This window comes from Pomacea canaliculata, linkage group LG8 (genome assembly GCF_003073045.1).
Source record: "Pomacea canaliculata isolate SZHN2017 linkage group LG8, ASM307304v1, whole genome shotgun sequence".
Taxonomy (NCBI): Eukaryota; Metazoa; Mollusca; class Gastropoda; order Architaenioglossa; family Ampullariidae; genus Pomacea; species Pomacea canaliculata.
In genome coordinates this window covers 24192814-24216218 of record NC_037597.1, presented here as the reverse complement: position 1 = coordinate 24216218, position 23405 = coordinate 24192814, and the positions used below count along the sequence as shown (strand labels likewise).

The window sequence follows — 23405 nt, the reverse complement described above, 5'->3', positions numbered from 1 at the left end:
ACTTTCAAAACATTTTGCTACTACATGTTTCTAGACGAAAAATAACACCATCGTCATTAGTAGTGTCAAGATGTGTTGTAATAATAAGTGTAATGAAACATCAAATGTGACTGTAAATATTCTTGAGGTCACACCCTCAGATTTTGTATTCTCTAAGGACCCATCTAGCTACCAACTGACAGAACTTGTTGGGAAAATAAACTGTGGTTGTACAAACTTTTTATTTCTAATTGGAGGTCCCGCAAACCTCCTGACCATGATCGTGTTTTACCGACAAGGACTCCGAGATCGGATGAACCTCTGTCTCTTCTGTCTCGCCTTTACAGACCTCATGTCCATGGCATCCTATGCTTTTATGTCTGCATACTGCTATGTTGGTATAACATTTTCATATCAAAAGGATTTTTGGAAATGGTTTGTAATAAAACACGGTCTGAACTTTAATAACGGTTTCAGACACTCGTCCGGGTGTCTGACGATGATCATCGCCGTCGAGCGGTGCGTGTGTGTCATGTTCCCCATGAAGGCCGCCACACTCATCAGCACCAAGACCATGGCCATCATCCTCTTAGTCACCTTTCTTGTCATGCAGCTTTTGTGTAGTGTCTACATCATTAAATACAAAATAACCGCTCTGGAGGAAGTTGCCATTGGAGAAAAAATATTCATACTTAGTCTTAATGAATTATACATAAGGTATCCTTTCTTTAATATTATCGAAAATGTCGTTCTGTCTTCGATTTCTTTACTAAATTTTATCGTCGTATTTTTAGCCACAGTCATCACTGTAGTACGACTGCGCAGTGCCATGGCCTGGAGAAAGTCCACAGCTAGGTAAGTGTATATAATACTTATAGAAAAACAGCTTTGTACGAGATTGCCGTGATCAAATATTACTACTGCTAATGCTTGTTTAGTAGTTCTTTAGACAAAGGGAAGTAATACCATGACTCGTTGGCTTTACGTGACTATGGTGTTATGGCCCTTGTGTTACATTTGGGCCAGTGTTTGACAAGTAAGTGCCGAATATCTTGCTTCTTTAGCTGTACAAAGTTTTCTACTGTGTCAGGTAACCAGTCCATAGCTGATTAGTTGGGTAATATTATCATCTTCATATGGTTTTCAACCGACACAAACCTTCGCACAAGATTCTCCGCCAGATGAACGAGTTTCAGTTTTGGCTAGAATAATTCAAATCGCCGATTACCGAGCTGTCATGTTACATTGAGAATTTGTTATACATATGTTTCTGTGTGTCAGCTGGACACTAAAATATATTAGAACCGCGGATCTCAAACGGTGGGGAGTTTTTACAAGGGGGGCACGAAGGTGGTAATTTTTTTAAAGTTTCTTATACCGGTATTAGTGAAATTATCTTCCATTGTTGGCGAAGGGGGGCGCGCAGACGTAACTTAGTTTCTCAGGGGGACCTCATAAATAAAAGGTTGAGAACCGCTGTATTAGAACAACATTCAAATATCTATTTTTCATTGTTCATATTACAGCTCGTACCTGATGGCTCAGGCGGTGGTGATAAGGATGCTGGTGGCAGTGACATCCACTTACATCTTGTGTACAGCTCCAACAATCATCTTGGCCCTCGTGAGATTTACTGTTCGAGAGTTCCGAGTCGATGGTCCCTATAGTCTTTTGTTTGAGGTCGTACATTATATTTTTTCCCTTCCTTTGATGCTTCATTTTTCCATCAACTTCTTAATTTTTTCCAAGATGTCTTCACGGTTTCGTCTCGAGCTACAAACTCTGTTTTTGTGTTTGAGAAATGTCAAACGATCTAAAAACGTTGTTAATAATAAAATAAAGTAAACACACTCTTTTCACAATATTTGTACACTTTTACTTGCGAGTTGCTTAGGATTATATCTTTATTATGTCAAGCTGACATTTCATGAGGAATGTAAAACGAGAATTTGCCGCCATATTTAATGTTCAGTGTTCATTTGTCATTGGAACTTTTTACCCAGCCAACCACTTTAAAACCATGGTTCAAACTAAACAATAGACGAACTCGAAGCTGCTGTGACTGGCAAAATGGACAAAGCTTGCTTTCACACAGTCGTTGCGTATTTAACCGGTATATATACATAATATAAAGCAAAAGGTAAGGTAATAAAGAAACTTCACTGCCATTGAAGAAATAAAGCCTTCTCTCTCTCTACTTATAAGCCTTTCAGAACTATACACAGGTCATTCTGTTTAGAGCAATATTGAAAACACTACAATGATAAGAACTTTGCGAACTTTAAAGTCGAAATTATTTTATCTGTTCCCGCTCGTTGGAGCTGTATATTTCAATGTAGATATAAATGCTATCCTAAGTAAGCAGAATTAAAAAAACCAAATGAAAGTAAAGGTTAAAAACAAATGACAACAGCATAAAGACCAGAAGTGTGATGAACGTGAGTATGAAGTAGGATCCGTTTAGAAATAGAATAAACGGTAAAATTTGTTGGTACTTGAATATAAAAGGTGGAGCATAAGGAGTCATGTACAGAATACATACATATCATATTTTAAAGATTTTTAGCATGTCTAATGAACTGTTGTTAAAGAACATTTCAGGATGGTCAAAAAGTGCCTAATCTGCCCTTCGATGAATTTAAGAAGGAAGTTTAATTTTGAGGACGCGAGTTATTATAAAGTGAATATTTTAATAAACAATATTCAAGTCAACCACTTAAGGGTCTATATGGACACGAGGAAATTATTCGTTAAATGTTATCTAAAACATCGTAAGTGTCTATTTCCAGCACATATTCTAGAGCAGGGGTGGGCAATTAATTTTTTCAAGGGGCCGCCTGAGAAATTGGGATGGCTTTAGAGGGCCGGACTAATATAGTTAACTCAGTTTTACCCTATACTGTATATATAGTATATATACTATCCCTTCGCCAGCGGGCGGGCCGGTCAGAGACAAGAGGCGGGCCGGATCCGGCCCGCGGGCCGGCCTTTGCCCAGGTCTGTTCTAGAGTGTCAAACAAGATCAGTACAATTACCAATATATTAGAAAGCAGGAACTTTATTAGAGTGACAGACGGATGCAATAAAGTTAGCCAGTCGCCACAGTGTAGGTAGTGTTTTTATTGGCACAAAATAACTACGAAAAACTAAATTAGTTACAAAAATAATTTCAAACGTATTAAAAAACTGATTTATTTGACATACTGAGATATCAGGTGACAGAAACTGTTGAGAAAATAACAAATTGTATAAGTACAAATTTATGTTTTTAATTGGAGGTCCAGTGAGTCTCCTGACCATGATCGTATTTTACCTACAAGGACTCCGAGATCGGATGAACCTCTGTCTCTTCTGTCTCGCCTTTGCTGACCTCATATCCATGGCATCGGATTCTTTCATGTCTGCATACTGCTTTATCTGTTTGATTTGTCCAAATCAAACAGACTTTTGGAAATAGTTTTTGTAAGGGTCAGAGAAATAATGACGTGGCACCTAACATTTGGTCGGAGATTTGTTATTAAAAGAAATGTTCTTGTTGTAACAAAGAGTAGACATGTGTTGGAATTGTGTATTTATCAAGCTTCAAGGATTTGAGGAATCACTTGGGGTCAACGGAAGACGGGAACAGACAGGTTTATAGAAGTTGTAATGTCGCCCTCGTGAGTCTGAAGAGTCTACAATACTCTACATAGACAACACCAGCGGTCAAAGGTTACATGAGTCGTAGCTTCACCCTCCTTAGTCTACGCTCCACAGTGTCGTGGATAGTAGTGTCGGTACAACAAGGCAGAGAATGTAAGGGTCGATGTATGTGTGATTGTGTGAGGGTATTCGCTAGAAGTATGATCTTTTGCTATTCTGTGTGGGAACACGCATCTGAATAACGAAGCATTATTAGCTTCTAATCCATGAAGCCAGTGTAACATTCTGTGCTTTTTATTAAATAAAGTGAAAAGTATTTATTCCGTCTGAGTAAAGTATCAGTTCACTTGTATGAGTGATTTGGCATGAAAGTTGAGCTTGTTTATATTTTTTTGCCGGTTTTTATACAGAATAGGAAACGTGTTAGTGTGTACTTTAGTGTTATTTATTATTTATATATTGATATTGTCTTACTGTACAATAAGACAACTAACTCAGAGGAAATGATAACACTCACTGGCAAATAGAAAATCTCAAAATACCCAGGAGTCTTGTCAGTCTCACTACTTTATTCACTAGGACAAAACAACAAAGTTTGTCTGAGGTCGAGTGTGCAATAAAGGTTAGAAACCAGCTTATTGTTACACTAATACATTGAGCACAAAACGAACATAAGATACACAACTTCAAACACTAACACTTCCAAAATGTTACCTTCACTGTTTAGACTGAAATTACTAGTCTATCATTTAAACTATAATATAATATTTTTTTTTATTCGACTTTACATTAAAACAAGATACAAAATGTCACTAGATGCAATAACAACCAGCGCTGTAGTCCTGTTCTAGGTATACTGCGGCCTTACAATTAACGGAAGAATTCTGACCACTGCTCTCCCCTTCTCTGAGAGATCTCCTGTAGCGACACCTACCGTCCGGCATTCACCCTGCGCCATGTCCACCATGTTGTAATCTGTTCGCATGTTCACAGGGGAGATAAACGGTGATGAGACTTCTTGACCTTTTGTTCATCCGATGATCCAAAGGCCGACTACTGTGTCGTCGCCGCAACGCCATCTCAACCGCTAACTCATCCCCCCAGTTACCCATTCCAGCTTATGTCAGTCTGTTTACCAGCGCGTCCGCTCGACTCGTGCAGGGAGCAGAAGTTTGGCACCAGCACTACAGTCATATTGCTAGTTATCATATGACACACCTTGAACATTTCTTTGAGACGGCAAACAGAAAATAGTAGGTACCATCGACAGCACGCAAAGTCGCATTCCTTTGTATGAGAAACACAAAACTTTTTTCATTTCACGTTGACAACATTCCACTAATGACAGTCTCGCTCACATCAATGCTCATACCTACCGATGCCTTTGCCGTCTGCTTTGTCTTTCTAATGAGTCAGTCGATTACAAGAAATAAACATTTTCCAAAGCATATCGGTGACATGTCGTATTTTGTCTCTCATTAGCTTACATTAATTTTTTTTTTTTTTTTTTTTTTTTTAGTTTTCGTTTCGTCTGTGTTTATTCACTTGCTCCCCGAATTTATCTCGTTCACATGCAGTACTGACATTAAGGAGACAGAATATTCGCATTGACTACTACTTCAAAACATAATATTAATGCAAAAAGTTTCACTTGGTAAAATTAAGTAATATTTTCCTGATCTCTATATTATTAAATTTCTAGTTAGGGATCCAACACAAAAAAATCGGTTGCAGAAATATTTAATTATAACCGTAAGGGAGAGAAACTCATAACTTTTTCTCTTATGAAAATCTGCAATATTTATTTCCAGATTTACACACACTCCACGCGCTCACACCCACACACACACACACACACAGAGACAGAGAAAGTGAACTAAATAGTCGTCATCAAATATAATCGGGTTTTGGTTTTACATTTTTTACATTTTTTTTATTTGTGATCTATATTTGCTAACGAAAGTTTAAAAAATCAACGATGAAAGTACACAACTGTCTTGAATTTTTACAGCTTCTGCGTTTTTAGCAACTATGCAACAACACAACTAAAAAAAAAATATCCACCTCAAACACACAGACGCACGCAGACAGAAACGCAAAATGAGAAAATGAAAACTTATAAAAGCTTAGAGCCGAGTCTCCTTCAGAGTAACTAACTCTGCAAGATTGTAGCAGAATTGTTTATGTAGATATACATTTCAGATAAGGTTAACATATTCGGAAAACATTTTGCTACTACATGTTTCTAGACGAAAAATAACACCATCGTCTTTAGTAGTGTCAAGATGTGTTGTAATAATAGGCTTAATGAAACATCAAATGTGACTGTGAATAATCTCACAGTCATTCCCTCCGATTTTGTATTGTCTAAGGACCTGTCGAGCTACCAACTGAGAGAACTTGTTGAGAAAATAACAAACTGTGGTTGTACAAACTTTTTATTTTTAATTGGAGGTCCCGCAAACCTCCTGACCATGATCGTGTTTTACCGACAGGGACTGCGAGATCGGATGAACCTCTGTCTCTTCTGTCTCGCCTTTGTCGACCTCATGTCCATGGCATCCTATGCTTTTATGTCTACATACTGCTATGTTGGTATAATTTTTCCAGATCAAAAAGATTTTTGGAAATGGTTTTTCATTAAACACGGTCTGAATTTCAATACCGGTTTTAGACACTCGTCCAGCTGTCTGACGATGATCATCGCCGTCGAGCGGTGCGTGTGTGTCATGTTCCCCATGAAGGCCGCCACACTCATCAGCACCAAGACCATGGCCATCATCCTCTTAGTCACCTTTACTGTCATGCAGCTTTTGTGTTGTGTCTATATCATTAAATATAAAATAACCACTGTGGAGGAAGTTGGCATTGGAGACAAAATATTCATACTTAGTCTTAATGAATTATACATAAGGTACCCTTTCTTTAATATTATCGAAAATGTCGTTCTCTCTTTGATTTCTTTACTAAACTTTATCGTCGTATTTTTAGCAACAGTCATAACTGTTGTCAGACTGCGCAGTGCCATGGCCTGGAGAAAGTCTACAGCTAGGTAAGTGTATATAATACTTCTAGAAGAAAACAGTTTGTAAAGAGATTGCCGTGATTAAATATTACTAATGCTTGTTTAGTAGTTTCTGAGACAAAGGGAAGTAATACCATGACTTGATGGCTTTACGTGACTATGGTGTTATGGCCCTTGTGTGACATTTGGGCCAGTGTTTAGAAGCCAGTGCCAAATATCTTACTGCTTTAGCAGTACAAATTTCTTCTGTGTCAGGTAACCACTCTATAGCTGATTAGTTAAGTAATATTATCATCGTCACACGGTTTTCAACCGACACACATACCTCCCTCCCCACAAGATTCTCCGCCAGATGAAGGAGTTTCAGATATGTCTAGAATAATTTAAATCGCCGATTACCGAGCTGTCATGTTACATTGAGAATTTGTTCTACATATGTTTCTGTGTCTCAGCTGGACACTAAAATATATCAGAACAACATTCAAATATCTATTTTTCCTTGCTTATTATTACACGCTCGTACCTGATGGCTCAGGCTGTTATGTGGATAAGGATGCTGGTGGCAGTGACATCCACTTACATCTTGTGTACAGCTCCAACAATCATCTTGGCTCTCGTGACATTTACTGTCCCAGATATCCGAGTGGATGGTCCTTATAGTTTTTTGTTTGAGGTCGTACATTATATTTTTTCTCTTCCTTTGATGCTTCATTTTTCCATCAACTTCTTAATTTTTTCCAAGATGTCTTCACGGTTTCGTCTCGAGCTACAGACTCTGTTTTTGTGTTTAATCATGTAAAACGATCTAAAAAACTGTTCTGTTAAATAAAAAACAATAAGTCTTTTAAGTAAACACACTCTTTTGACAATATTTGTACACTTTTACTTGTGAGTTGCTTAGGATTTTATGTTTTATTATGTTGATTTGACATGTGATTTAGAACAGCGGTTCTCAGCCCTTTACTTCTGACGCCCCCCTGACCAACAAAGGTACGTCCACTCGCCCCCCTTTGCCAGCTAGGTCGGTGGAGGAGGGGGGAGCCTTAGGTAACCTCGAACGCCGCGTCGAGGAAATGAATGCAATTCAACAACGGAAGAATAAAGTTCGTATCAGTAAGAAGTATAACTGTTTATGAAATTTTACGAAAGCAAATTCTACGGTGCTTATCAATATTATTTGATTAATTTTATTGGACACTCTTTTTGATTAATGAGAAGGTTGAGCCTGCTTGCTGTTGCATAGAGAAGCGAACCTGTGTGCGATGTTCGTACCCACTGCTATTCGCACTCAGCCTCTGCGTCCACACGATTTCTGTATTTAAATTTCGGTGCTGCCAATGCTGAAAATCCTTGCTCACTACAATATACGAATTGAAACCAAAAACGGCAGGAAATCTTACATGCTTTGTCAGAAAGGACAGGATATTCACCGTTGTCGCTAATCCAGAATCCGTTGGCACTGTGTTGGTCTTGGAAGACCATTTTCAGGGATCTGGTCACTATTGAAAGGTCGATGAGCGGCTCTCTCTCTTCCGTGGACAACCCGCTTGTGCTAGGATCAGCAGAAATGGATTACGAATCCAATCCGTATTTAGTCACATCAATTCAGCGAAGTAATGCTGAAACCTTTCTTGCAGTCCGTTTAGATGGCAATAATTACATTCTTCACCTGATCAAGATTCAAGTTGTCACCTTGCACTTACACAAGCACAGACATATCAAAAATATTTCTTGGCGTATCTTTTGCGTCCACAACGAAATTTTTTTGACGAAAGCATTCATCTTGTCATTTGTTTTGTAATATAGGTGGTGTCTTCCCCTTGCATAGAAGTATCACAATGTTCAAAAATATCCCAAATATGTCCGATAAATATGCCATTAGCAGCAGCCATCGGTCGTTCTGAAGCAGGTCAGCCTTGTTGAAAGAGTTCTCCTTCAGAAACACCCACAATTCTTCCCGCAATTCAAAGACTATCGCGAGAGCTTTTCACCGCGACAACCACCTTGATTCGCAGTACTAGAGCAAGGCGTCATAGTCGGCTCCCATGTCTTGACATATCAGAGAAAACAGGCGAGACCTGGCAGAACTGTTCTTCACAAATTTCACCATTTTGATGACATCTGTTAGCACTGTGTTCAACTCAACACTCAAATCTTGGAAACTAGAACTTCACGGTGGATCATGCAGTGAGTTCAACTACGTCTGAGCAACCTTTTTAATAAGCGATTGGCAACCCTTTTTCTTTCCAGCCATTGCAGGAGCGCATCTGTGCACAAAGCCGACGCAGGAACTCCAGGAGATGCCTTGTCCTTCAGGAATCACGACAATCCAAAAACATCTTGGCTGCTGTTGCTCTGCGTTTCAATTTTCTTAAGCAAAATAAAAAAGTCTGCAAGAAGATTATTTTTCCCACACGAAAGGAATGTAAGCAATGAAATGTGAGTCACCTGGCAGTGTCAGTAGCTTCATCTAATGCAAAGCAAAATTTTGGCTTTTTATACGACTGATCAACTGATCAGACACGTCTTCAGATTATCTCAGTATTCTCCGGCCGAACACCGTATCATTTGACAAAGGAATGGCTTTGCAGTTGCGTAGCAGCATCTTCTCCTATCATGGTTCCTACAATGTCCATTGCTGCAGGCAGTATTAATGACTCTCCGATCGGATGTGCTTTTTTTGTTTGAGCAATGCGATAGGAAACTTGATACGAAGCCATCAAAGCTTTCTTAGGAATTGATGTATGTGAGACAAATGTTTTGTTTTGTTTTTGTTAATTTTTTTTTTTTTTTTTTTTTTTTTTTGTCTTTTTAGTATTCTTGCAATTTTCGTTCAAAAAATTCGAGAGGTTTGCAAGCTAATTCCACATGCCGAGTTTCCAAAGCTGCTCTAACACCAACAGCCCCCTCACCACTCGGTTACACAATGGAAGCTAATTTCACTAATACCGGCATAAGAAACTTTTAAAAACTGACCACCTTCGCCCCCTCCCCCCTTGTAAGCGCCCCACCGTTTGAGAACCGCTGCTTTAAAGCTTTTAGTCTGTCTAATGAACTGTTGTTATAAACCTTAGTTAGTCCAGATGGTCAAAGAGTACCTAATCTTTCATTCAATGAACTGAAGAACGAAGTTTAATTTTGATGACGCGAGTAATTAATTATAAAGTGAATATTTTAATAAAAAAAATAATGATGATTAAACTATAATTATGATTTAATAAAAAATATTCAGCCTCTTGTCTCTGATCGGCCCGTCTGCTGGCCCGCCCGCCAGTATATATACAGTATTGGGTAAAACTGAGTTAACTATATTAGTCCGGCCCTCTAAAACCATCCCAATTCCTCATGCGGCCCCTTTAAAAAATTAATTGCCCACCCCTGTTCTAGAGTATCAAACAAGTTCATTACAATAACCAATATATTAGATAGCAGGAACTTTAATATTAGTGACAGACGGGTGACATAAAAATAACGAGTTGCCACAGAGTAGGTAGTGTTTCTATTGGCTCAAATAACTACTAAAGTCAAAATTAGTTACAAAATCATTTCAAATGTATTAAAAACTGATTTATTTGACACACTGAGCTATCAGGCGACAGAAATTGTTGAGAAAATAACAAATTGTGGTTGTAAAAATGTACATTTTTAACTGTAGGTCTAGTGAATCTCCTGATCATGATCATGTTTACCTCCAGGGACTCCGAGATCGCAAGAAGCTCTGTCTCTTCTGCCTCACCTTCACTGACCTCATATTTATTGTATCCTATACTTTTATGGCTGCATACTGCCATATCGGTATAATTTTTCCAAATCAAACAGATTTTTGGAAATTTTTTTTAAGGGTCGGAGTAATAATGACGCTGCACCTTAACATTTGGTCGGAGATTTGGTTATTAAAAGAAATTTGTTTTGTTGTAACAAAGAGTAGACATGTGTTCGAATTGTGTATTTATCAAGTCGCAAGGATTTCAGGAATTACTTGGGGGCAAAGGAAGATGGGAACAGAAAGGATTAAAAAGTTGTAATATGTCACTCTCGTGAGTGTGAAGTATCTATATAGACAGCACCAGCGGTCAAGGGTTACATGAGTCGTAGCTTCACCCTCATCAGTCTACACTCTACAGTGTCTTAGCCAGCACCGACTATCGTAGATTATCGAGTGGATAGTAGTGGCGGTACAACAAGGCAGAGAATTCAAGGGTAGATGTATGTGTGATTGTGCGTGAAGGTAAGACTGTCATGTCGAACACGGACTTCGCTAGAAGTATGATCTTTTGCTATTCTGTGTGGGAAAACGTATCTGAGTAACGAAGCATTATTAGCTTCCAATCCATGAAGCCAGTGTAACATTCAGTGCTTTTTATTAAATAAAGTGAAAAGTAAGTGAATAATCAGTACACTTGCATGAGCGATTTTGCATGAAAGTTGAGCTTCTTAATATTTTTGTGAATGTCGATGCACAAACAACATCACCATACACAGAAGGTGGTCAACAGTACAGATGGCATCAATACGTTTTCGTCAAGTTTTAGTGAAAGGGAGAGCATGCAGGCAGCACCAAAGAAAGACATTCTAGTAGTTAGCAATTGGCACACCAAATACAGAAATGCAATAAAGGATAGCAACCAGTTTATTGTTACACTAATACATTGAGCACAAAACGAACATAAGATACACAACTTCAAACACTAACACTTCCAAAATGTTACCTTCACTGTTTAGTCTGAAATTACTAGTCTATCATTTAAACTTTACTATAATAACTTTTTTCTTAATTCGACTTTACGTTTCGACGAATTAAAACAAGATACAAAATGTCACTTGATGTTTTTTAAGGACATGTTTGTGGATAGTAATATAAGTTTCATGTAGAAAGTCAATTTTTAATGTTTTTTTAAAGGTTTATGTTTTACCCTCACACGTCTTAAGTAATAAAACAAATGAGTATGCATAAACATCCTCTTTCTCTTAACATATAGCACAGTGAGAGAGAGAGAGAGAGGAAGCAAAAGAAATTTATATAGGTTTAAGATTGTTTGAATGGGAACCATGGTAGATCGTAAAAAAAATGGTTAGCAGTGTGTCCTTTAAAATCCATTTACGGTATCTCCGGAGAACTGAAGCCTACATCCACAACACCTGAAACTGATTATAATTATTGCGTAGGCAGCCCTCTACTAGGCTGTCAGGTTCTATACAATCAAGATTGAAAACAAAATAAAGGTAACCGCTAATGTCAGTTTTAAGCAAACTCAATGGTCACGCGTCCTCAAAGGTGACTGTACCTGCAAACCTTAAGGCTGTGAGGAAGTAATAAGAAAACAAATATTTAGTCTCTATTTTATCAGTTTCAACATGTTTCAAAAATTACAGCATATTTTCTTTTGCCGACAAATAACTACGAAAGCCAACATCAAGACAAGGTAACCCTGGAAATAAGCATAGGAAGATGGTCAGAGGTTGAGATTGCCGCTGCCTCGGGCTGATCACACTCTCGACCCCTCTACCAACTCACTCCGACATTTACCGTACGCGCACACTTACACTAAACTGCTAATTACACTTTACTTGACTATTGAGCCTCCAGCGCACATCCTCAATAACCAACACAAGGCAATTTATAGTGATGAATAAATTATCAATAATCGAGAGTTTTACAAATCACTTTAGAAAATTATACAGTTCCAAATATGCCCGATCTTTTGGTGCCCTGTTACTTCTCTATCCCTAGTCCAAATATTGTGAGCCACTAATTACCTTAACTACTACACACAGCACACTACAGTCTTGTAACACACTCGCCACTTATTTCTTCACACTAAATCTCTTGCCACTTGGAATGCCCTGACGTCACAGAATCCGTTGGTTTCCCTCCGTCGATTGTAGCGGCCTTCTACACCTACAGCCCCTTCTCCCCCCTCCTCACTAGTAACGTGGTCTGCGACTGCGGCGCCATCCCGTCTGGCTTCCTACTTACTACCTGTGTCCAGTGGGTGGCAATAACAACCAGCGCTGTATTCCTGTTCTAGGTATACTGCGGCCTTACAATCAACGGAAGTATTCTGACCGCTGCTCTCCCCTTCTCTGAGAGATCTCCTGTAGCGACACCTACCGTCCCGCATTCACCCTGCGCCATGTCCGCCAAGTTGTAAGCTGCCCGCGGTTCACAGGGGAGATAAACGGTGATGAGACTTCTTGACCTTTTGTTCAACCGATGGTCCAAAGGCCGACTACTGTGTCGTCGCCGTAACGTAATCTCAACCGCTAACTCATCCCCACAGTTACCCATTCCACCTTATGTCAGTCTGTTTACCAGCGCGTCCGCTCGACTCGTGGACGAAGTAGAAGTTTGGAACCAGGACTATAGTCCTATTCCTAGTTATCATATGAGACAACTTAAACATTTATTTTAGACGGCAAACAGAAAATAGTAGGTACCATCGACAGTAGGCAAAGTCGCCTGGCTTCCTATGAGAAACACAAAACTTTTTTCATTTCACGTTGACAACATTCCACTAATGACAGTCTCGCTCACATCAATGCTCATACCTACCGATGCCTTTGCCGTCTGCTTTGTCTTTCTAATGAGTCAGAGTCGATTACAAGAAATAAACATTTTCCAAAGCATATCGGTGACATGTTGTATTTTGTCTCTCATTAGCTTACATTAATTTTTTTTTTTTTTTTTTTTTTAGCTTTTGTTTCGTCTGTCTGTTTATTCACTTGCCCCTCATATTTATCTCGTTCACATGCCGTACTGACATTAACGAGACAAATTATTCGCCTTGACTACTACTTCAATATTAATGCAAAAAGTTTCACATGGTAAAATTAAGTAATTTTGTACTGATCTCTATATTATTAAATTTCTAATAAGGGATCCAAAACAAAAGAAACGGTTACAGAAATATTGAATAATAACCGTAAGGAAGAAATACCCATAGCTTTTTATCTTATTAAAATCTCCAATAATTGTTTCCAGATTTACACACACTCCGTGTGCTCACCCACACACACACACAGACTAAGTAAACTAAATATTCGTCACTAAATATAATCGTTTATTTTTTACATTTCTGTCAGTTCTTGTATATTTACAGTCATTGTTATTATAATTATTTTTTCCATTTGTGAGTTATATTTACTAACGAAGTTTAAAAAATCCACTAAGAAATTACACAGTTGTCTTGATTTTTTCTAGCTTCTGCGTTTCCTATAATTATGCAACAACACAACCAAAAAACCAGAGAAATAGCCACCCCAAACAGAAAGAACAGACGATATACTTATAAAAGATTAGACTAGACCTGCGTTTTCTTTGGAGAAAAGAAGAACAGTATGAGATTTTAACAGAATTGTTTATATTCTTCTTACTTTAAATAAAGTTTTGTTTGGAAAAAAACATTTGAAGAAAACAGTTTGCTTTTAAACTTTGCTAGAAGAAAAAAAAACCACAATGGTAATAAATATTAGTAAGGTGTCTTTTGATTACTGTAATCAAACATCAGCCGTGACTTTGTTAGAAACTCTGAATAACTTTGAGGTTACATCCTCTGATTATGTATTCTCTAAGGACGTACTGAGCTACGAAATGAGGGAAATAGTTGAGAAAATAACAAATTGTGGTTGTGCAAATTCTATATTTTTGATTGGAGCTCCAGCAAACCTCCTGACCATGATCGTGTTTTACCGACAAGGACTCCGAGATCGGATGAACCTCTGTCTCTTCTGTCTCGCCTTTACGGACCTCATATCCATGGCATCCTATGGTTTTATGGGCACATACTGCTATATCAGTATAATTTTTCCAGATCAAAAAGATTATTGGAAATGGTTTTTGGTGAAACACGGACTAAATTTTAATTACGGTTTTAGACACTCGTCTGGGTGTGTGACGATGATCATCGCCGTGGAGCGGTGCGTGTGTGTCATGTTCCCCATGAAGGCCGCCACACTCATCAGCACCAAGACGATGGCCATCATCCTCTTAGTCACATTTATTGTCATACAGCTTTTGTGTTCTGTTTACATCATCAAAAACAAAATAACCGTCCTGGAAGATGCTGCAACTGGAGAGGAAATATTCATTCTTAGTACAGGTAGTCCTCGGGTTACGACGGTCTCGAGTTACGTCGTTTTCGTGGTTACGACACTCATTCCCACTTACAGCGACAGTGATAACAAAGCAACGTAGTGGACTTATTATTGAGATGGACAGATTATTGGCGCTTTGGTTGGAAGACCAAAGTCAACGCCGTATCCCTGTGAGTTTTATGGTTATTCAGGAGAAGGCTAGGCGACTGTTTGAGGCGATGAAAAGAGAAAAGTGGGAAGGAAGTGAAAGTGAAGAATTTGTGGCGAGTAGGGGTTGGTTTATGAGGTTTAAGGATCGTGCCAATTTCCATAACATTAAAGTGCAAGGTGAAGCTGCTAATGCTGATGAGAAAGCAGCAACTGAGTTTCCTAATGCATTGGCTAAGATAATTGAGGAGGGTGGTTACTGTGCTCAACAAGTGTTCAACGTGGATGAGACAGGCTTGTTTTGGAAACGTCTGCCTCACCTAACACTGTTTATTACTGTTACTGCACTTACAGTACAGTATTTCATTATTAAACGTACTGTACTACAATATTTTATTGTACTTATGTTTATTGATAATGATGTAGGGTACTGTGTTAGGATAGGTGTTTGGATAGGCTAAGTGTTTGTAGTACTGTACTGTTATTATGGTATAGTATTGTATGAACATATGATCCGACTTACGTCGAAATTCGGTTTACGACACAGCGTTAAGAACGGATCCCCGTCGTAAGTCGAGGACTACCTGTACTAATGAACTATACCTAAGGTACACCATCTTTAGCATTATCGAAAATGTCGTTCTGTCTTTGATTTCTTTTCTCAATTTTATCGTCGTATTTTTATCCACAGTGATCACTGTAGTCAGACTGCGCAGTGCCATGGCCTGGAGAAAGTCTGCAGCTAGGTAAGTAGATACCGTACTCCAAGAAGAACACATAGAGATGGTTAAAGGATCCAGTATTATTATTGCTAATGCATGTTTAAACATGTTTTGGACAAATTAATCTGAAGCTTTTTAAGTTTTAGTTTTGACTAAAAATATTCATATCGCCAATGTCCGAGCTATCCAGTTGCATTGAAAACTTTAGTTTGATACATTTGCTACTGTGTCTCAGTCAGAAAGTACAATATATTAGAACAGTATTCAAATATTTTTTCCTTGATTATATTACAGCTCGTACCTAATGACTCAGGCGGTGGTGATAAAGATGCTGGTGGCTGTGTCATCGATCTACATCCTGTGCACAGCTCCAACAATCATCTTGGCCCTCATGAGATTCACTATCCCCGAGTTCCGTGAGGACGGTCGCTATAGCAACTTGTTTCTGATTACGCATTATATCTTTACTCTTCCTTTGATGCTTCATTTGTCCATCAGCTTCTTTATTTATTCGAATATGTCTTCACGGTTTCGTCTCGAGCTACAGACTTTATGTTTGTGTTTAAAACCTGTAAAACCATCTAAAATCGTTGTTAGTAAGAAAAGAACTATTAATTCTATTGAATAAAGATAGTCTTTCAACAATAATTTTACAGCTTTACATTCGGATTGTTTATGATTTTATCTGTTTTTATAGTTAAGTATTCTGTGACAGTAAGTTCACATTCCCTTTATAACCTGAAAGAAAATTTATTTTAACCGTTATATCTAACAAGCAGTGTGTTTAATTATCATTACTGTCTTTTACCTAGCAAACTACTTTAAAACCATGGTTGAAACAGTTTGAAACAACAGAAAAACTCCAAGCTGCTATGGCTGGCAAAAGAGAGACAAAGAATTTCAAACCGTTTTTCCATACATAACTACTGTATAAATATATTCTGTATTATGAGATAAAAATAAATTAATAAAGTATTAAAATCTTAATGTCATAGAAGATATCAAAACCTCTCTTTCTGCCGATAAGTGGTTCATAACTATACACAGATGATTTTTTCAGAGCATTATTGAAAACATTCCACCGATAATAGTTATGCGAACTTTAAAGAACGAATAAAGTGGGTTGATATAATATTAACAGCAACTGCTAAATAAATGATTTTTTTTAGACAGCTGGAAGAAAAAAGAGTTGACAATATAATTAATTGTTGCCGTCCAGCTCTTCACTTCCCAGCGAGACACGTCAAGTGGAGGGGCGCCTTGTGTAGGGGAGTGGAGGCTATCTTCCAAATAACATGCGTAAATTACATTTCTTTCAGACTTTAATTTTTTGCAACATTTGAGTTTCTGTTTTATTTTTACACAGATAAAAGATTGTAATGTTTTCTTTGTAACTGTATAACATTATAACACTGCGCATCAGTGTTTATACAGGAGTGTTTGACAAGGTGGTGCATATTACCTCGGAGTATTAGGCCCTAGTGACATCAAAAAGAGAAACTTGCTAACCAATAATAGTAAGACAATAAAAGTTGTGGTCGCTTGTCCCTAAGAGGCAGTGGCAGTGTGTGTCTCTTCCCTTAGAGGTGATGTCTTGGAAAGGAAAAAGTGTTGTTGCTCGACAACAAGAAGACATCGCCGACTTGTTTTAACCTGTCCTCTAATGTAGGCATCAGTGATATTTTCAGATATTTGTGGAATATATATCTGTACAGTGAAACAGAAGACTAATTATCCGACATTAGACTCTAATTAATAATATTGTTAAAAATAAGTATCAAGTGTAAACAGTAGAAAAGAGACCTTGTTCTGTGTTATAAACGCTATTTTGTACCTACAAAATTAAACTCTGAAAAGGAATATCTTTGAAAATATTTAATCATTAAAGTTTTTGATAATTAGTACCTTTCTGGATAAGATATTTGTTCACACTTAACGTATCATTTTATTAAATACTGTACTATATTTTCAATACTATTAAATGTATGAATAGCCTACAAAGGGAAAGATTTCGTTTTTCTGTTAAAGTGACTAACTAAAGTAAAGAAGTCTAGGTGACTACGGAACTTCGAGCAATTGTGACACTGTGAGACATATATATATATTATAAACTGACACCAATGTCGTTTATTTAAAGTTTAAAGGTAAATTGTGCCAGTGAGACTTTTTTTGTATAAAAGAATTTTTTCAAATTTTAGGTTGAACTGAATAATATATTAATCTATAACTGTTATAGGGATTACTTACAGAAATTAAATAACAACATTTCTAGTAAATAATCATGGTCCATTTATTATCAACCAATAGTCTTCACATTTTCTTTATTTTACGATGACAAGAACCCGAAAATTTGAAGCACTGTTTCTGTCATACCTTCATAACATTGTAGCAGCGTTTAAATGAAATCTTTTTAATATTAATGATATCAGAACCGCGAGCCCAAATAAGAGCAATGTAATCCAAAAGAAGTTGTCGACATAGGTTATTGCCCCTGACTTTCAAAAGGCATGGGTTGTTGCCCCTGGCATATGCTAGGAATGCATGCTAGTGAGCATGTCTGAGAGAAAAAGGTGTGACTGAAAAAAATGTTTATTGTAAAGCCTGTAATTGTCGTTGACAAGTCAGTTTTGTCATTCTCAAAAGATTCGTCGACGTAGAAAGATGCTGTGAAGATTTTCTGTGTGAAAGAGACTGGGAGTGAGAATGATTCCTTGCCTAGACATGGTATTTCATATGCATTTTATTTCTTTATTATTACTATGGTTATCTATGTACCGGTCGGAGAAAGACCGAGTTGGAATGGTAACACTTGATCAGAGATTTGTTTATTAAAAGAAAAAGTTTTTTGATGCTACAGAAAGTAGACATGTTTTCGAATTGTGTGTTCATTAAGTCGCAAGGATTTCAGAAATCCATTAGTGGCAAAGCAAGACGGGAACAGACCTGATTATAAAATATTTGTGATTTGTTGTGAGAAAGAACAGGCGTGGGACCCACTGTTTGTTGGTGTGTATTGTCCTCACTGTGTGTCTCTGACAAAAGTAAAGGCGAAATATTTGTGTATGGATTTGTTTTTCTGCTTAACTGGTATTTATATTAGTTGAGAAATACATAGACCTTATAACAAGGTAACTGATGTACTCGCCCCATCTAAAATTATAACCTGCAACGACAAAGTGAGTTTTTAGTCGCTCAGAAGTGTTTTGTACTAGAGGCATCGAAAGGTGATTAGGGTCAATTGAATGCAGTTTAATTACAACTCTGAGTGGCGAAACATTATTAGCTTTTATTATTCATAAAGCCAGTGGAACATTATGTAAATAAAAGGAAAAGATTTTTTTTTCTGTACTGAGTGAGCTGAGTGAATTAACAGTGCACTTGTATGAATGAACACAATTTGACAATAAAGTTGAACTTCTTTATTTATTTGTGTGTGTGTGTGTGTCGCACGCCGGTTCTCCAAGTATCCCTGTGTGTCCAGAATGCAACTTTCTTGATTATTTTATTTCTCTACTCATTTTTTGCCACACTAGTAACTATATTTTATTATTTTATTGTGTCTGTAAATATGCATGCTGATGAGACTGCAGTAACAATTTTTTTTTCAATTTTGCTGAAAGACAAAGACTGCAATTTTTTCAAATTTCAGATTGAAGGATCCCACAACTAAAATTAGAAATAGACAAGAATTTTTAACAAATAATCTGATCTCTAAATGTGTGTGTTAGGGACAATAATTATTATTATTGTAAATCAGAAATGAAAGAGTAGCCTAAATTAGAGAGCGTTGATGGAATCTTACAAATGCCGATTTCTGTCATTTAGTCTGGTTCGGAGGAATCATGGTAAATCGTGAAATTAGTAATGGATAACAGTGTATCCTTTAAATCCATTTACGATATCCCCGAGAACTGAAGCCTACATCCACTACACCTGAAACTGATTATGATTAATATCTAGACAGCCCTCTACTAGGTTGTCAGGTTGTGTACAATCAAGATTGAAAACAAAACAAAGGTAACCTCTAAAGTCAATTTTCACCTCACCCAATGGCCCCGGATCATCAAAGGTCACTGTACCTGCAAACCTTAAGGCTGTGAGGAAGTAATAAGAAAACAATTCTTTAGTCTCTGTTTTATCAGTTCCAACATTCGTTTTAAATGTTTCCAAAGCTTCAGCCCAATTTATTTTGCCGAAAAATAACTAGGAAAGCCTGCATCAAGACTAGGTACAAAAACCTTTGAAAGGTATTAAAAATATTTCTTTTTTTAACATACAAGCCCCACTAATTTGCTTCAGACCCTGAACAATAAATAGTAGCTACAGTCGTTAGGTCGATAGAAGGAACAACCCATGATTCCTTTGAGAAACAACTTATCTCGACTCACACCCATGGAGGCTCATTTTGAAATTTCAATTCACACTAATAACACATGTAACACCTACTTTCCTTTCTGGCGAATCAGTTGTCGATTTGAAGGAGTAAATATTATCTTTAGCATAATTATAACATTTTGTATCAGTATTTTCTGTCTGTTCACGCGCTTGCACAATTACTTTTTACCTGAGAAGACAGGTTATTCACTCACGACCACGGTTTCAAAGCACAATGAGGCTGTAAAAAGTGTCACATGATAAAATAACATAAACAAAATTGTCTGCATTTTATATGATATTATTTTAAAATAGATCATTAGAACCGAAAGAAAATGTTTTATAAAATTTTATTAATAACCATAAATAGCCCTAATAATTTTAATGTAAGATTATTTCTAATGTTTATTTCCAGATTTTAACTTTCTCTCTCACTCTTTGAGAGACAGAGAGACATTATTAATCCCATTACATAAAAATCATATCGACATACTTTTCTTCTTTACTTTCAACTATTAAATATGTGAACAAAATTTTCTGTACTCTGTTATTAATGTTCTTTTTCTAGGTTTTTGTTTATTTTCTACCGACGTGCATTCTTATAATAATTGTTTCTATTCGTTAGTTGTATTTACTTAACGAACTGGTTTTTTTTTTAAACACGACAAACTAGAAAATCGTTTTGCGATTTTTCCTCCAGCTTCTACATTATCAACACTGAAACGAGCAATTGGGAAAATAACTCCCCAACTACAAACAATCACGCACGCACACACACACGAACAACAAACACAAAAATTACAAGAAAACTTATAAAGGTTTAGGCCTGCTTTTTGTTTTTGGGTAAATAAAGATGTGAAATCGCAGCAGGAAGGCTTGTTATTTAGCTTATACTCTAGATAAGGCTTGGAAAATACCATCTCTAGTAGTGGCGAGATGTGTTGTAACCGATTTAATGAGTCGTCCGTTATCACTGTTCCAGAAACACTAATTAACCACCTTGAGGTTACACCCTCTCACAATGCATTCTCTGATGCCATGTTAAGCTCTCAGGTGACAGAAATTGTCGAGAAAATAACAAATTGTGGTTGTACAAATTTTATATTTTTAATTGGAGGTCCAGCAAACCTCCTGACCATGATCGTGTTTTACCGACAGGGACTCCGAGACCGGATGAACCTCTGTCTCTTCTGTCTCGCCTTCACTGACCTCATGTCCATGGCATCCTTTGCTTTTATGACCACATACTGCTATGTTGGTATAATTTTTCCAGATCCAAAAGACTTTTGGAAATGGTTTGTCATAAAACACGGTTTGAATTTTAATTACGGTTTCAGACACTCGTCTGGTTGTGTGACGATGATCATCGCCGTCGAGCGGTGCGTGTGTGTCATGTTCCCCATGAAGGCCGCCACACTCATCAGCACCAAGACCATGGCCATCATCCTCTTAGTCACCTTTATTGTCATACAGCTTTTGTGTGGTGTCTACATCATAAAAAGCAAGATAACCACCTTGGAGGATGTTGCCACTGGAGAAAATATCACTATTCTTACTACTAATGAACTATATCTAAGGTACACTGTCTTTAGCTTTATCGAAAATGTTGTTTTATCGCTGATTTCTTTTGCAAACTTTATCGTCGTTTTTGGCACTACAGTCATCACTGTAGTGAGACTGCGCAGTGCCATGGCCTGGAGAAAATCTACAGCTAGGTAAGTGAAAAAACACTTAAAGAAGAAACAGTTTTGATATTGATTGAAATAATAAAGTATTGATAGAGCTTGGTCATGTTTATAAATGCTTAGAACAAAGGTAAGTAATCTCTTGACCTAAAGATAATACAGATGCGTGGTATTAAAACCCTGTGCTAGAGTTTTAGAAGGAGTTGACACATCTTTTCATTGTCTACGAGAACTTTCTTCCTTTTCTCACCCTTTAGTCGGTCAGATGGATAAAGTCAATCACATGGATATTTTCTAGACTATCGACTCCCCAACAAATCTCACATGCTTCCCCGCTCATGAAAAGCTTTTTTGTTTATTTTTATTCAAATGGGACGGTTTCTTAGACCAATTAAACTGATGATTTTCCTATTTTCTATAAACATCACACATCGCATTTAGTCACCGTGTTCGGGAAAAGAAACCTCCAAGAAAAAGGAGCGAACTTTAGTTCTGTTAACCCTACATATCCTGAAGTTATTGTTCAGAATATAGTTGCAAGGATGTTTGGATTAAAATATTTGAAATCGCCAATTACTGAACTAATATTATGCCCTCAGGTTGCACGAAGAAAGTTAGTTTTGATACATCTGTCTGTGTGTACAAAACAACAATTAAATATAATTATCCTATTACAGCTCGTACCTAACGGCTCAGGCAGTATTGATGAAGATGCTGGTGGCAGTGTCATCCATCTACATCATGTGTACAGCTCCTGCTATCATCCTGGCACTAGTGAGATTCACTGTCCCAGAGTTCCGTGAGGACGGTCGCTATAGCAACTTGTTTCAGGTTACACATTATGTATTTTATCTTCCTTTCATGCTGCACGCGTCTACCAATTTTTTTATTTACTCGAAGATGTCTTCACGGTTTCGTCACGAGCTACAGACTATGTGCTTGTGTTCAAATATCACAGAACCATCTAAAACTGTTGTTATTAATACCATACACAGGTAGACAGAACAATATGTCCTTTAGAAATTATCTGACAGTTTTCCATGCCACTGACATCCTTTTATCTTTGCTTATTTTGAATATGCTATGGCCTTACATTGACAAAATCTACTAAGGGATTTTTGCTTTAATAAGAAATTCTTTCATATAATGTCCAGCTTGAATTCTAGCCAAACTAATTTAAAACCAGGACAGAAACAATTCTAAACATCGTGGTCAACAAAAAAGTTCGAACCTGCTGTGACAGGCAATAAAGGCAAAGTTTAATGTCCAATAACTTTTGTGTAATATATATAATAAGCAAAACGTAAAACTAGTAAAGAATACCTCCATTAAAGAAATCAGAATCTCTCCCTTTACTGATAAAACTATGGGTAACTGTACACAGACGACTGCTTCGTGCATCATTGGAAACGATGTTTTATCGTTGTTTTGCTCTAACGTGTATCGATGTGTTGTAGTAATATTTACAACCACGATGCCATAGTCTGGAGGTTGACCACAATGAGCTAGGTACTGGTTTTCTAAAAGAGAAATACGATGTTAAAATTATCAAGTCATTTGATATCTTTTTCTGACAAATTTTTCTCTTTGTCTTTCTTTACTCGTTTCCTTTTACCTAACCGAACTAGTAACCATCAGGGAAGAATTGATTAGGAAACGAAAAGTATTATGCGACTTTTTAGTGAAAAAAATATGACAACTCTATGTCAGTATGTCGCGAGACAATGATCTCGTGGA

At 37.2% G+C, this 23405-nt stretch overlaps 1 protein-coding gene across 1 annotated transcript; it reads left to right on the top strand.

Annotated features, from left to right (window-relative positions):
* Nucleotides 1-6392: 6392 nt before the first annotated feature.
* Nucleotides 6393-22471, top strand: LOC112570464. The gene is made up of 3 exons (XM_025248890.1): nt 6393-6673; nt 15904-16201; nt 22346-22471. The coding sequence occupies exons 1-3, from the start codon at nt 6393-6395 to the stop codon at nt 22469-22471; spliced, it is 705 nt and encodes a 234-aa protein (XP_025104675.1).
* Nucleotides 22472-23405: the final 934 nt, after the last annotated feature.

Excerpts from the sequence above, each read along its gene's own strand:
- LOC112570464 (XM_025248890.1), top strand. The coding sequence starts at position 6,393 with ATGGCCATCATCCTCTTAGTCACCTTTACTGTCATGCAGCTTTTGTGT. Across the intron at positions 6,674-15,903 it reads TGGAGAAAGTCTACAGCTAG|CTCGTACCTAATGACTCAGG; the intron begins GTAAGTGTATAT and ends ATTATATTACAG. Across the intron at positions 16,202-22,345 it reads TAAAACCATCTAAAATCGTT|CTCGTACCTAACGGCTCAGG; the intron begins GTTAGTAAGAAA and ends ATCCTATTACAG.